This window comes from Gouania willdenowi, chromosome 21 (assembly GCF_900634775.1).
Source record: "Gouania willdenowi chromosome 21, fGouWil2.1, whole genome shotgun sequence".
Classification (NCBI taxonomy): Eukaryota; Metazoa; Chordata; class Actinopteri; order Blenniiformes; family Gobiesocidae; genus Gouania; species Gouania willdenowi.
Genome location: NC_041064.1, coordinates 12,843,666 through 12,859,704, shown reverse-complemented (window position 1 = coordinate 12,859,704; position 16,039 = coordinate 12,843,666). Strand labels below are relative to the sequence as shown.

The window sequence follows — 16,039 nt, the reverse complement described above, 5'->3', positions numbered from 1 at the left end:
ATTAAACTGCTCAGTATTTGGCTCCTGAAATAAAATGGGTTTGATACCCCTGAGCTAGAGGGACAACTGTTGTTTTAATCTGTAGTGCACAGATCCAGAAAGACAGACTGACCGGGCTTGTGTTCACAGGTTGCAGGAGGAAGCACCACCCACATGGTGAGCTTCTCCTACTTCAATGCGTTCAACGCGCTCCTCAACAGCATGGAGCTGGTTCGCAAGATCTACAGCACAATGGCCGGCACCCACAAAGACACGCTGGTTACCAAAGGTACACCCGAGCGTCTCCTCCACCGCTCGTCACGTGATGCATCACAAATGTTCTGTTGGATTATATTGTAACTTTCTTGACAGAGTGGTGTGAGTGAACACACAGGGAACATTTACTGTAGCACTAGATTACAAAGGTAAATGCACATTTTTAATCTGGTAATCAGATCACCCCCCCCTCCCCCCCTCCTTTACATGTGTACTGCCTCAGTGACGATAGTCGTACTGTCAGCCACATCTGTCCTGATTGTGTTTCCCATTGAGATGTGAAGTGTTGACTTCTCCTTTGTTTTGTAGAAAAGACTTTAGGCAAATAGTATTTGCAAATAAATTAGCGTTTCACTAAATGCTGTTAGCTCAACACTTGGTGTCAGCTTTGTAAGTCACAGAAAGAAAAAAAGTATAATTTTGCTCCTCAAGCTCCAAAAGGTTGGAAGCCTCGTGTCTAACAGGAAGGTCTTTGTGGGCAAAGGGAAAGAAAACTTACTTTCTCCACCTCCAACATCCACCATTAGGTTTCCTTTTAGAAAGACCACCTGATGGTAATGGAGCTTCTCAGCGGGCAGCAGCATAGAACTGAATATAAAGCACATATAAAAGAGTGGTGCAGGGTGCTGCTGAGAGAGAGCGCGTGTTCGGTTAGCGGCACGCCAAGAAAAGGAGATGAAGCTCATGCAGCGCTGGCTAAAAGGCTGTGTGTCTTTTTGTCAGTAATCTCTCTGAGTGCACTGTTTAGCTGCAAACATCCGCAGCCTCGCTGCAACACAAGAACAAAAGAATATTTGCAAATACTATGTGAAAAATGCCTACTGTAGTGAACTCCTGATGTTTTAAACCACTCCACATCCTGGTTGATTTCAATATTCTGAGGTTGTTTTTTGTTTTTTTACGTGTGAGCGAGTTCTGTTTGGTTTGACAGCATGTTTTCTTTTTTCCTGTCTTTGTTGAATTCTAGAGGAATTTGTTCGTGCTGCTAATAAGTTTGGTCAAATCACTCCGTTGGAGATTGATATCCTGTACCAGCTCGTTGGTCTCCACTCTCACTCTGGGTAAGATCTCATATACAAAAAGATGATTTTTTTTTTTTTTTTATCTGTTCACATTTTATTTTATAAGTACAATAAACAAGACTGGAGCTAGAGTAAATCTTTACTCAATCTTATTTAGTGTGGCAGTTTTAAAATGCTAGGTCACAATATTATGCTTGTTTTCCTCTCAAGAATTCTATATTGAGAAAAAAATAAAAAGCTCTTATCCAGGAATATTTCCTGCACTAACATCCGTCATACAGCCACAATTGGCCATATAACGTGTATCGTATTGTGATCTTACCATATCGTCCCACCTCTAATATATGCATATGTATTAATGGTGGGACAAGATATCGGGATATTAAAACATCTCAAGATGAATTGCAGAAAGTACGAGTGGTATTGCGGGACAGATATAAAAATAAAAAATCCACACAATCGACTACACACCAGATTGTTATGGTTTGTTTTTATTTTTTTTCCCGTTAAGTTGAGTAAGTTTGTATGTTTGTCCAGAGTTAAAGTCAAATAAAAGCAATTTTTTTTTGGTCATTTTTCCTTGCCAAAAATTGTATTATATCATGAGCCCATTATTGTTTATCATACTGTATCACAAACTCAGGGATACGATATGATATTATCATAATATGTATATGTAAAATATAAGAAAGTAAACGTGCTAAACTCTCATTTGTTTATTACAATCTTCATTAAATGCCAAATTTCCGAGTTTATTCAGAATGCACCACCTATAGTTTAAATTTTTTTTGTTGTAAATCCAAAAATTTGACAATTTAAAACACATTTAATGTCTGTTATGAGAAAAACATGCCAAAAAAGTGTAAATATGATCAAATAAACTTTATATCTACATTTTAAAACATTAATGATTTAAATAAAAGCTGTACATATTTTACGACTGTACTGTACTATTTTCTTCCCTTCGTATTTAGTCTTGGTATCAATAATGCTATTGGGATTATAACCCAAATGTAAAGTCAATTAATGTCATCCACAGTAAACTTACGGTGGAGCCCGTCAATAAACCGGGTACAATCAATCAATCAAGTCCTTTTTTTTTTTTTTTACAAACCTGTTCTTTAGTTATTGTTTATTCCAGCCTGACTGAAGTAAACATGGCGCAGATGTGTTTATTAGCTGTCAACATGCCGCTCCTGCTCAGCCAGCCTTAACGACTGTGGCTCCACTGTCGGTTTTTACAAGACAAACAGAAAACCTGGAAACAGACTTTACCGTGCATCCATCCATTCATCCAGCCGCCGGGCGATACCTGCTTTTCAAATGTTTTCCTAACAAAACACTTTCAGTTAGTCACAGGGCTGCTGGCACTCACCCAGCCTTGTTTGTTCTGTTGTTTGTTAAAAAAAAAAAAAAAGAAGAAAAAAAAAGCCTGAATTAAAGTTGCTGTAACTTGAATTTATGTGGCGGTAAAAGGTCTGTGGAAAATCTTACAACGCTGGCTGCTCCCAGGAGGAGTAGCTGCAGTTTGTGTTTCTTTTCCTGGCTTCAATCCCTCTCTTCCTCTGTGGTGTTGTGCATTCAGGCGGCTGAACCACGCTGACATCGAGAGGATAGCGCCGTTAGAGGAAGGAGCGATGCCGTACCACCTCGCAGAGAGCCAGACACACGAGGTAGCCTGAGTGACTCCTTTAATACACTGCACGTCCTCCAGCCTTTCATCAGAGCCTGCGCCTCTGCTGAAGGGAGAGTGTTCACTCAGTGAATTAGCAGAGTGTTTTTCTTCCCTTGTAAAGTGCATTTCTTAAACTCCCACATAAAAGTACACCAGTTACAGCCATAGAAGAGGAACAGATAGCGGTGGCGTTGCACCCCCCCCCCCTTCTTCCATGAAAGGCTTCTCCTATTTTAGTCAGCGTGTCCGTACATAGACATCAGCTACGGTCGCACATCTGAGACGCTAATAAGAGGCTTTTATCAGTGTGTAGCCCCGAGGAGTTTTAGGAGCCTTTAGCAAAGTCTGCTAATGGCAGGAGGGGAGTGGGAGTCAAGGTGGACGCAGTAGTTCCTCCTCCGCCGGATAACACGGCTCAACATCAGGCCGTGGTTCAAGCCTCTGGTGCTCCAGGGACTCGAGCTCGGAGGTCTTGGAGGAATTTGATTCCCTTTTGAGGGAGAGGAAGGGGGGTGGCGGCAAGTTTTAGGCCTGCTCTGTAGTGGAAGTAGGCTAATTGTTCAAAGCCTTTGATCAGGACCTCCATCTTGTTAGCATACAACCCTGGGTGGAATCATCTGGGAAGAGGAAAAGAGCGATCTGCTCCTCCGTCTGGGAAAAGTTACTCACAAAACATGCACACACACACACGCACGCACGCACTTAATGAGGGTCCCACTCCAACTGTGTTATATTCATGTAGATGCTTATCTGAACCTGGTCGGGGCTTGTAGGGCTAATCTGTTCACTTGCACCACAGTGAAAACAAAAGGGCTCAGCTTTCCACGTCAAACACCGACCACTGCAGATCAAGTGGATAAGAGAGAAATTATAATCTGTGGTAAAAATAAAAGAGGACCTTTCGCCCGCAGCCTCCCACATGCAGCATGTGTGTGGAGAAGTCAAGCACAGGTTCACACAGTTATTCTGTGACATTCAATCCTGGCCGCTGATGAATCAGACATTATTCCACATGTTGCATTCCTTTCCCCCTTCCTGAGAAGCATTTTTCTCTCCACAATGTATCTGGTTCGCTATAGTTTTGATAGCGCGCCGATTCATGGTTAGCTGTATGATCCCTCCCCGTGTCTTTCTCCAGATTCATTTTACCGCCGGTGTCTTTTTTCTTCCCAAACAGCACGAAGCCTCCCGGCCCATCTGGCTCCAGGCTGCAGAGTCTGCCTACAGGTTCGCCCTGGGCTCAATCGCTGGAGGTGAGTGACATGTCTGCAGCAGGGCGACGGGTAACCCTAGCTGTCCGGCTGGCGCTCAGAGGCCCCGGGGCCGGGCCATTGTGTAGCAGGGAGAAGGGCAGTGATGTGAGGCTCCAGCATTGTGCTGCCGTGCCACCGCTGGCTCCAGGCAGTCGTTGGGAGTCGGAGCTTTGGAATGACACAAATCTTCCGGAACCCGCACTCTGGAATCTCCCTCTCTAATTACACTGGAGGGAACTGATACAAGGAACCACTAACATAACTGCCCCACTGATAGGAGCACATGCACAGTGCGTGTGCGTGTTCCAAAAACATACAAAGACTCACCAGTTGTGCTTCAGCAGTAGCCAATTCAGGTCAGAGAGGGAGAAACATCACAGGACGTGCAGCATAGAGATAATGAGCACTTTCTCACCTTTTCTGCTGAGCAAGCTGTTTGCATGTTTCACACGAGTCATTACAGCGTCCTTTGATGTTGGACAAGACATGACAGGCAAAGAGTGGGACAACTTTGGTCTCTACACTTTTCTGCTTTTAAGATTCAGGATTCACATAATTGTGATTTTAACTGCTTCTTTAGAATTTTGTCGACTAAAAATTGTTGTGATAGTTTTCGTCGACTACCTTTTTATTCAGTAATAACTGAAAAACAATACATGTGAGCTAAAACTATATAAAAAACATATTGATATCGTTAACTTGTAAAAAAAAATGGGACAAAATCCAATCAGAAATAAGTTTCTTTTTTGGAAGGTATCAATCAAAACTACTTTTGGAAGTGATCCAATAAGAAGAAAGCTGATAGTGTTTGCGGATATAAGACCGATCATGTGGTCTTACATATTTACCAATTGATTTCATTGTATTTTACTGTATCGTGTCAGTGTTGGTATATTTGTTTGATTACATTTTGTGCACTGTCACGTCTCTGTGGATCCCAGGAAGAATAGTCGTTACTGCGGTAACTAGTGGGGCTCTGATCTAAATAAACAAACATTAATATCATCCCATCAGGTTGATCAAATGGTATTTGAATCTTTAAAATAAACGCATAAATTATATTTTATATCTGTAATAGATTTCGTCGACTAAGATCTCTTAATGTCTTTTAGTTGATTAAAACTAGATTATAAATGAAATATTCCTGATGCATTTTAGTCAAAAGGCTATGACTAAAACATTCAAAATCAACACAGCTAAGATCATTACCATTGTTTATCATCCTTCAGCTAACCCTATAACAGATGAGTAAGGTTAATGAGACTAAAAACTACATCCTAAAATGTAAATTATAGTATAGATTTGATCAAATGTGCAAGAATAAAGTCTTTAGTTTCATGGCTCTTAAAAAAAATCATTAAAAATGAATACATTGGGTCATAAATGAATGACTCAACAGCGATGAAGCTACTGATGTGGTCACATGGATAGTAGACACACAGTAACTGTTGTCTTTGTGTTTTGTAGCCACTGGTGCCACAGCCGTGTACCCGATTGACCTGGTGAAGACACGCATGCAGAACCAACGCTCCACTGGCTCCTTAGTCGGAGAGCTGATGTACAAGAACAGCTTCGACTGCGCTAAGAAAGTGCTTCGGTATGAGGGATTCTTCGGCTTCTACAGAGGTACATCTGCCTTTAGACTTTAAACACAGGAGGTGATCAACTCTGTGTTTAGGTTTAAAACAAACCCAGTGAACAAGTGTGGTTTGCTCACTGTGGCCAGAAACCTTTACAATCCATATTCAGCTGCAGATAAAGAGGGGTCACATTTTCAGTGTCTCTGCGTTGATGCAGCAACAGCAGCATCAGCATTAGTGAGAGGTGATAACGGTGCTGACGGCTGCTGATATGCAACACTTCAACCCTCAAAGCTGCTAACACGAGGGAAGTGAAGACTGCCATCTACTGCTTGGCTGGCTGTGATCTGCCTCCCACTGCTCCACGTCCTCGATAAGACGCTGATTGACTCAGAGACGGACACGCTCGGCTGTTTTCTGGCTGCATACCAGCAGCAGTCACTCAGCAGCTCCTTCAGAACTTTATCTGGCCTGATGAAGGACAGACGGTGAAACAGTATGGCAGTTATCGCCACTGTAGCACCCGGCCCCCCTACCCCTACCCCCCCATACATCTCCATCTTGTCCGTGACCACACAGCTCTCTCTGTTCCCCACCAACAGAGGGATCAATCCTCCATAATGTCAGTTTCTCCTCATTGCACTATAACAGAGGTGGGCAACTTGTATCACACCGGGGGCCGAAATAATGTTAGTTTGATCAAAGGGCCACATTATGTCAGCATTTAGAATAATGACCGATCTGAGCATTAATACTGGAAGGAACAAAGAGTTTAGAGTAACTTTTTGTGTTTTTCTGTCATTTTGTGTTATGTTTGTGGTTGTGTAAAGTCATTCTGTGCATTTCTGTTGTCCTTTTGTGTATTTTTCCTGTAAAATGTATGTATTTTGGAGTTATATTGTGTATTTGTGTTATCATTTTCCTTTTTTTGGAGTTCCTTTTGTTTGTTTGTAGTACTGTGCATGTTTTTCTTGTATTTTTGTGTACTTTTGTTGTAATTTTCTGTAATTTTGTATGTAATTTTAGGTATTTTTGCTGTCATTTTTTGTGTTACTGTTGTTGTTTTGTTCATTTTTGTAGTAGTTTTGTGTGTTTCTGGAGTATTTTCTGATGTTTTTTTTTTTACTGTATTTTATTGTATAAAAGTATTTTTTTGGTATATTTTTGTTTTGTGTATTTTCTGTCATTTTGTGCATTTACTTTGGGGGCCACACAAAATTAGACCGAGAGGCGGCATGTGGCCCATGTCTGCACTATAGTGTCATATTTTTCGACCCCCGTTGCATTTCAAAGCGACGTTTATGCCGTGGAGCATCGGATGGATCAGCCACCATCTGTAAATATTTATGGGTTTGTTTTACCCTCAACACAATCCAGCAGCTTTTATAGCTGGAGCTGTGAGTCGACGGTTTCACACAGCAAAGATGGAAAATGTGCATTCATTTCACAGGCCCGAATCCTATGTCTGGTATTCTAATGCTATATCTATGAATAATATTTTGCAGGACTCCTCCCGCAGCTCATTGGCGTCGCCCCAGAGAAAGCCATCAAACTCACGGCAAGTGACTCCTCGGTGTAGTTTAGAAGTTGCTCTGAATGCATCAAAGAGATGCATAGAAATAAAGAGTCTCCTTACAATCAGGACTCGACTCCGCCATCACCGTCAGGATTGTGTCTCATCTGCTTTCTTGTGTCTTTTTTTTTCTTCCCGTTTTCAGATGAACGATTTTGTCAGAGACAAGTTCACCACGCAGGATGGTGGCATCCCTCTCGCTGCAGAGATTCTTGCCGGTGGATGTGTAAGTGTTTAGTTTGTGGAGATGAAATTTAAACTTAGAACGGAAAAAAAAAAAGATGAAAAAGGAGACTTTTATCGTGATGGTAATATATAACCAAAATAACCATTAGGCTTTATAATATCCTGTAGCAAGATAAGTACAAACCAGTCAAAGTTAAGGAAGCAGTGGCAAAATTAGCATCTAAACAACAAGTTCCGGTATTTACACTGTATGAACTTTCTTTGTTACTATTACTGCATTTTTAACTTTTTATTTACGTACTGAAAAAAGAAAATTGTTGGAGCAACTTCATTGAATTGTTTCGATTGGTAACACATAAATGAGTTAAGTTCTTTGAAAGTTACTTAAGTTAGTTTAACACAATTGATTATTTTAATTGTTCTCAAATCAATGTTTTTGCATTAGTCCAACTTAATCATAATGTAATTCCAAGTTGAAATACTCCACAAATGTAGATTTCCTTCACTTAAGCAGAAATCTGAATGAAACCATTCTGAATAACACTTTGCATTACTTCAACAACAGCAGAAATACAATTTTTTTTAAGAGTTTAACTTATCTGTGCTTATTCCCATCTTGTGTAAATTTAAAAGACACAAAAAAATAAAAGCATAAATAATAAAAACAGATAAAACTAATAAATGAAGTAATATATATTCAATAAATAAGCTTGAATTTGATCGTCCCTTTTACAGCAGCTTGGGACGATAACTAATTTTTTTTTTTTTTTTTTAACTGTGCTTGTGTTTCATCCACCACTGATGCCAGTGTCGCCGCAAAAACACTGACAAAGTGACATTTCTGGTGTTGTCACAGATTGAAAGTTGTACCAAAACAAAGGCAGATGTTGATATTGTGGCTTTCCACGGAAACACCCGAATACAGCCAATGTTTAATGTCTCGCGGAGTGACATCCTATCATTTGTAACTAACTCCACAAACAAACCAGAACAGAAATGACTGGTGAAGAGACACAAGAAGTCACGGTAAAAATGAAGTTAAAACACTTCTTTGGGGCAGTATTTTTGTTCTTCTAAGGCAGGGGTCTGCAACTTTTACTCTCAAAGGAGCCACTTTGCCTCACTTGGATTAAAGTCCTCCTGGATCCGAAAAATACATTCTCAATGAAGCCAATACAGTTTATTAAATTCTATACAGTTAAAAATTATCTGATTTCAATTGATTTATATTAATCATGTAAATGGCAACTTAAAAACACTTTGAAATAAAAATAAATTAAATTAACATCAAGAAATAACAACAAAACAGTATCTTGCGTCTTCAAATTCTTACGCATCTCAGTTTACGTGAACACAATGTTATATAAAGAAGATTTTTTTAGTTCATGTATTTGAAGGACCACAAAAAGTAACTTGAAGTTAGATAACGCATGATCATGTGGTCAACACATGCTAACTGCTCATTTCTTGCCACACATAAAACATGCATATTTAAGCAGCACATTGGCGGTTAAATGAATCTGTCTCCACACAATTAAAATCTCTATTTTCTTCTAGAATAGTGTTTTTTTTAGTTTAAATCTTCAGGTTAGCCACAGGTGCAATAAGGAAAGTTGATGGCCTGTAGATGTTGCAGGAAGTGAAGTAGGAAGGTGCAGAGTCACTGCACATGATTTATTTTTAGATTAACAAATTGTTATATCACAATTTTACTTGTCATTAACCATTAATAGCCTCTGTAAGGAAATAACTTTTTATTTCAATTTTTTTTTAAAGCTATACTAAGCCATTGCAAAAGAGCCAAAGAGCCACATGAGCCTCCAGAGCCACAGGTTGCAGACCCCTGTTCTAGGGGATTCCAAATCCCACAATGCAATGCATTAAACTTAAGTCAAAGTCACATGACCATTTGTCAACAATCCGATTGTTTGTAATGGAGTCAAAAACAATGTCGCGGTGGTGGTGTTTAGCTCAGTGGGTAGAGCGCCCGCCCCATGTACAGAGGCTATAGTTCCTCACCTGCAGCGGGTCCAGGTTCGATTCCCGGCCTGGGACCCTTTCCTGCATGTCATTCCCTGCTCTCTCTGACCCCCTTTCCTGTCAAGCAACTGTCATATAAAGGCCACTAGAGCCAAAAAAATCCTTTAAAAAAAAAAAACAAAAAAAAAACAATGTCGCGAGCTTCAATTTCAACCTTCGACAATTGGGAGTAAATTAATTTTTTTTTGAAGAAGAAATACTTTTGATATATTGATCTATGAAGCCTACACTACGTATGTCTTTATTTATGTTATTAAAAATTATTCGTTATTTTCCCCAGCAGCTTTAAATAAATATCAGTAAATGTCATTCAGCTATTGTGCGTTTTTTTAAATGAATATCTGAGTTGTTAGGTGAAAATATTGTCGAGATATATTTTCCCCCCAAAGTTGTTGAAGCTGAGGACAGAAAAAAACTGAAGGTGAAACTCCACACAGGTGTTCCCACAAAGTCAACCAGAGGTTTACTGTGAAAGGTTTCAGTTGTCACGGCTTTCATGCTCAGGTCCTGGGGGGTCACAGTCCTGCATGTTTTAGGGCGTGTTCACAGAGGCGGGTCCTCTCTCTTTGCTTTAAAAACTTTAGGATTCCATTCCTCGGAAAGTTTACTTCATTTGCTCCTGTGTGAGCCCACTACGTATATAAATCTGACAGCTGTGTCGTCATCCAGCAACAAGTGACTGATTGTAATTAGTTGCAAAGTAAATAAGCAGGACAGCAGCCCTCGAGGAAGGGTGTTCACACCTTTTTTTTTGTCTTTTTGTGTTGCTAAATGAAGATATGGAGATTTTGTATCACCTCAGATTCAAACAGCACCATTTTTTCTCTAAATAAGCAGTAGGAGGAGGATGAGAAGTTGGAAATGTGACATTTTGTTAGCAGAAGGTGATGGAAGCTGTGAAAGCTACAGGAAAACAATCTCTTTTCCATTATCGTAAAACACTTCAAACCTGTGACTGAGACACCCAGCAAACGTTAAACTTTAAATTAAGTCAAACTTAACTTTCCAAAATGAATGAGGCTTCATGGACATGATACCAGAATCAGAACGTTACCAGATCCAACCCAGGACTCAAACTCATGGCCTGTTTTCCATGAAAAAAAAAAACCTCTTCCACCTGCTTTTTTAACGACCTAAAGAACACACTTTAGCTTCAGAATAAAAGTAGGATTCCTTCACTCTACCTCTGTGTGTAAATGAATCAGCCAGTTTGTGGACCGGAGGCTGCAGGGTCCTCTGGGTCGTGACCCCTGTCAGGGTGTAATTGGAGGAAGAGGCCCTGGAGGGTCCTGGATGAAGTGGGCTCCAGCTCAGCCTGATCGACTTTGACAAGGCGGCTCATACCTGAGGTGTGGTCTGTGCAGCGTTTGTACAGTTTGATCATGTGACGTGAGGTGTGCTGTGGTGTAGTTAGACTTCAAAGTCTGGCTCTTGTGATGATTCCAGTTCCACCAGTGGAGCAATGGAGATAAAAGAGGTGACGAGAGCATCAATCAAAGAGCGGCGGATATTCCCCATCCTGAAATGACTCAACGTCCAGAGCTTTTTTTAGCTCCTTGCTCGGATGTTTACAGATAAGACCTCTGGCCCCGAGTGTCACCAGCAGCCGCCCTGAGGCCTGATTAGATTTGGGGAGGGTGATAAATGTTCCAGAGTCAGAGGGGGCCGTGCCTCGGGGCCGTTTGCTTCCCTGAACCCAGAGCCGTCCGGGTGACTCAGCGCTCTCCCCTGGGAATGGGGGCGGTTTGGGGAAGCGTGCGGGGCGAGGGCCATAGGAGGAGCCCGGAGGGGGGGGCCGAGGGGTCAGAGGGCCGGTGCCAGGGTCACAGCTTCCCAACCATGAGCCGAGACTTCTCCTGCTCTGTCCTGACCCTGCCTGTTCTTTCATCAATGCCGCCTTTTTTCCTCCCAGAGTCCGACATCGAAAACCAGGAAAATGTGTCTTTTGTGTAGAAGTTTGCAGAGATAATAAAAGCATTCCTCGCAGACACAAATGCTTACACATCATTATCATTTTCACCCACAGTTCACCTCCCATACCTCCCCCCTCCTCCTCAGCTGTTTGTCCTCTGTTGTTCTACAGGCGGGAGGTTCACAGGTGATCTTCACCAATCCATTGGAGATCGTCAAGATCCGTCTGCAGGTTGCCGGAGAGATCACCACACGCTCGAGGGTCAGTGCCCTGGCTGTTGTGAGGGAACTGGGCTTCTTTGGCCTCTACAAGGTGAGTCCACACACCTCAGCAGCATCAACCTCTGCGCACGCACACACACACACACACCCACAAGGTGAGACGACGCCCACAGCACAAGAACTTTATTTACAAGTCGCTGTAGGATTTAAAGTTTAAAGGATTCCAAATGCACCACAACAATAGTTCCTTTTCTATTGATTTACACATTTGTTGTTTTGAAATCTCAGATGAGATCATCTCTCCGTTAATCAAACTTTAATCACTTTGCTGTAGGGCTGGGCGATCTTGCCTAAAAAAAATCTCCGATTTTTTAAATAAAAATTTGAGTTTCGATTCGATTTTCGATTTTTTTTTTAATTTTTTTTTATGTATTCAAAAATTACTGCAGACATCAGATATATTGTCAAAAGTGCAACTTTATTGCTGTGATTGTCCTCATGAGTTAAAATGCATAGAACAATCCCAAAATAATAAGTAAACGAGGCTCTGTCATTCAACTATTTCAAGCTTTAACCCAGGTTTAAGCAAAAGTCCAACAACAACTTCACAGTAGCTTAAATTTCCTGATTAGGAAATCACATAACTACATATTTTATAACATATAACATTACAATTAAAAAATAATAAACTCTTCCCTTAGCATCTCAGTGTAGTGGGAATTAAACATTAAACATGCCTGTGGCACACATATAGCCTACTCAAAGGGTAAACACATGTAAACAAAGCGGGGGCTGGCTCACATCAGAACACGAATAAGTCTGAAAAAACTGTGGTGGAAAAAAAACAAAACATTAAAATTAAAAAAAAAATTTTTTTTTTTTTTTTTTAAACTCGAATTTGCAAAATAAAAATCGTTTTTATCTACAAATTCGATTAATCGATTAAATCGATGTTTTTGCCCAGCCCTACTTTGCAGTTAATTTTTGGGGAAATATTGAAATTTTCAAACAATAATTTAAATTTGCAATGAGTTGACAAACATGTTTGATTTGTTTCCATTCGTTTACAATGACCTTCACCAGCAAAAACTTACACAGTCAGGTAACATGTGCATATCAGGGGGGTCTAACAGCACAAATTATACATGACAAACATTACACACTTCTTGATTCTTGTATATATCTGTATTATTATTTTTGATCTTTTATTTATTTATTTCTAATGTACTGTGCGCACTTTATTTATTTAAGCCTTTTACATAATTATGTACATTTTCTTCTTTCTTTGTTTAGTTTTTATTCTTTTCATTTGTAATATTTCTCGAGCTTCTGTGACATAAGTCATTTCCCTCTGGGATAAATAGAAGTATTTCGGATTCTGATTAAATAAAATTTAACTTAAGTACACAACGGTTCTCAAACAAAACCTGACATGAATTTTGGGGCAAAGCTTCCAGAAAATGTGTAAAAAATGCAAAAATATTTCTACACACACACACACACACACACACACATACAAAAAGTCCCAAGGATCTGAACTACAGTATGTACTAAATTATCAGTGGACCAAAAAAAAGTGTGTTTTTAAACTGAAAAGTCAGCCAAACAAGCACTTTTTATCCTTGTAATGGTGTACAGCTGATTATTACGATATTCACACATATATAAACCAAATACTGAATAAAGAATATGTTGAGGATTACACTAGTTGATGCTGCAGCTCCTTCTATTACTCTATACACAGCAGCTTTCTTGCATTCATACGTGCATATTTTAATGAGCGGCAGCTTGTTAAAGTTTCTTCTTTTTCAATGACTTCCTGTTTGGAGGATGCAGCTCAGTGAGGTCGGTGTGTGTCAGATGTCTCTGCCTGAGGCTCCTTTGAGCAGCCATCATCATGAAAGCCCCCTGTGGCTGAATAAATCATCTCCCAGGCTCCTTTAATCCTCCACTAAAACCTGCTTCACTCCAGATTGGCTCATTTCTCAGGCCTGTTGCACGGAAAGTTTTAAAAACACACATTGTTGTTTTTTTTTTTTTTTTTTTTTGTATCAGGGAGCCAAAGCTTGTTTCCTGAGAGACATCCCTTTCTCTGCCATCTACTTCCCTGTTTATGCCCACACCAAGACGGCGCTGGCCAATGAGGACGGAAGCCTGGGTCCATTACAGCTGCTCACAGCTGGAGCTATCGCAGGTATGATTCTGAGTGTGTGCACCAGGGTTGAGGTCAATTATAATTGCAATCGCGTAATTGGCATTTAATTAAAATTAGAAAGTGTCTATTTGTATGGTTGCCGTACGGACAACCTCCGATGCTATTGGTACGGTTAACGAAGTACACGTACGTAGCGTCTTAGGTTATAACCCAATATCGCAACAATTTTTAGGGTTAGGGTTAGGTTTAGGGTAGTCACGTGACCTAAACTGGCCAAATAGGGGAGGTGCGTATGGATAGAATGTTGGTATATTGTTACAGCAACAGTACGAATAGCCACTGCCTTAAAATTATGACATACTGTATATATAATTGTAATTTTAAAAATTGGTTGCTGTTGTAATCGTAAGTGAATTGGAATTTAGATAGTTGACTTTGTAATTAGGATGAACATTGTCATTTACAATTTAATTAAACATAAAACTGGGGAACCATGTTACAGTTCTATGTACAGTATGGCTTACACATACTGTACGTAGTTAATTAGTATAATATGTTTCATATCAAGTTTTCTCTCGACCGGTCAGTTCGATTGAGGATCATTTTATCATTTTAAGTCAATTTAAATCGAGGGGTACACAGACGCCCACACCAAAAATATTAAAACTAATATTTTCATGGATAAGGAAGCAAGTAAACAAGAGATGAGAAACAAATTGGATGATAGATCATTATCATAAGAGATGACAGACAGCTAACACCAGAGGAATGTCATGTTTTATGGGGTTATTTAGTAAAGGATCAGTAATTGTGATTAACTGTAATAAATAATATAATTGTAATTGACTTTCAGGGGGAAAATAACTATTGTAATTGGAAAAAATTCCAGTCGATGTAATTGTAATTTAGTTGTAACTGATCAAGCATAATTGAAGACGTAATTGTAATTTGAAAAATGTAATTGACCCTCACCCTGTTGTGCACATGTAACCGTGCTGTGCATTTATAAAGTGTCAAAGCCAGGAATATGTGTCCTTTGGTTCACTGCCGTCACCTCACACCATGGAGGTGGAGCCATTTCAGGCCCTGCGTGATGCGGCTGTGAGGATATCACAATGTTGAGCAACCATACACTTCATTATGTGTTTTGTGAACAAACAAAGGTGTACCGGCGGCGTCGCTGGTGACCCCCGCTGATGTCATCAAGACCAGGCTCCAGGTGGCCGCACGCGCAGGACAGACGACGTACAGCGGAGTCACCGACTGCTTCAGGAAGATCCTCAAGGAGGAAGGATTCAGAGCTTTCTGGAAGGGAGCAGGAGGTAAAAAACACACACACATTTCATATAGTATATGTGATACTGCTTCACCTGGGACAGGGCGGGGTATCAAACTCAATTTAGTTCAGGGGCCAAATATGAAGTAGTTTGATCTAAAGTGGGCTGCAGATTTTAGACAAGAAAAGAGCAATTCCAACATTAATGCCCCCTAGTTTGTACTTTACACGACGTATAAATGAAACAATAAGTATAAAGTATGTAAGGCGCCGACAATATCCAAGCAATAAGTGACAGTTGTCAGTCCCTGCAGGATTTTCTCTTTTACATTTTATTGATTTTGTAACCAATTTGTATTTAATTTGGAGAAATAATGTCAAGTATTTGGTTTTTTTTTAACAATTTTAGATTTAAAATGACTGCAGTCGTGTGATAAAAGCATGGAAAAATTGCGATCCTCCAAACATTGTTGATTTTCATTAAATTTGAGTATTTAGAAGGGTTGAGATATCCACAACTGTAATATTTGGTCATTTAGACAATTTGTTTTTTCCTTTCTCCTGTGGGCCAAATTGGATGCTTTGAAGCGCCAGATTTGGCCCCCAGACCTTGAGTTGGACACATGTGACCTGGGACATTCTTAGACATGTTGGGATTGTGAAATCATTTCTGGATTCTGGTCTCATGTAAACTCAGTGTTACCAAACATGTTGGAGAAAAGAAAAAGAAAACTCACCTTTCTGTTTCCCTCTCCTCTCAGCTCGTGTCTTCAGGTCGTCGCCACAGTTTGGTGTGACCCTCGTGACCTATGAGCTCCTGCAGAGATGGTTCTATATCGACTTTGGAGGACAGTAAGTACTTCCATCCATTTGACCTAAATGGGGTTCTAA

At 40.2% G+C, this 16,039-nt stretch overlaps 1 protein-coding gene across 1 annotated transcript in view; it reads left to right on the top strand.

The window, feature by feature from the left end:
* LOC114455522 (calcium-binding mitochondrial carrier protein Aralar1-like) overlaps positions 1-16,039 on the top strand; it is a 30,585-nt gene that overhangs the window by 13,992 nt on the left and 554 nt on the right. Inside the window, exons 7-17 of the mRNA XM_028436832.1 lie at positions 130-268; positions 1,223-1,316; positions 2,863-2,950; positions 4,130-4,205; positions 5,673-5,831; positions 7,291-7,343; positions 7,504-7,584; positions 11,668-11,808; positions 13,773-13,911; positions 15,036-15,194; positions 15,910-16,000. Of these exons, the coding sequence (XP_028292633.1) occupies positions 130-268; positions 1,223-1,316; positions 2,863-2,950; positions 4,130-4,205; positions 5,673-5,831; positions 7,291-7,343; positions 7,504-7,584; positions 11,668-11,808; positions 13,773-13,911; positions 15,036-15,194; positions 15,910-16,000 (1,220 nt within the window). The remainder of the gene's footprint in view (positions 1-129; positions 269-1,222; positions 1,317-2,862; positions 2,951-4,129; positions 4,206-5,672; positions 5,832-7,290; positions 7,344-7,503; positions 7,585-11,667; positions 11,809-13,772; positions 13,912-15,035; positions 15,195-15,909; positions 16,001-16,039) is intronic.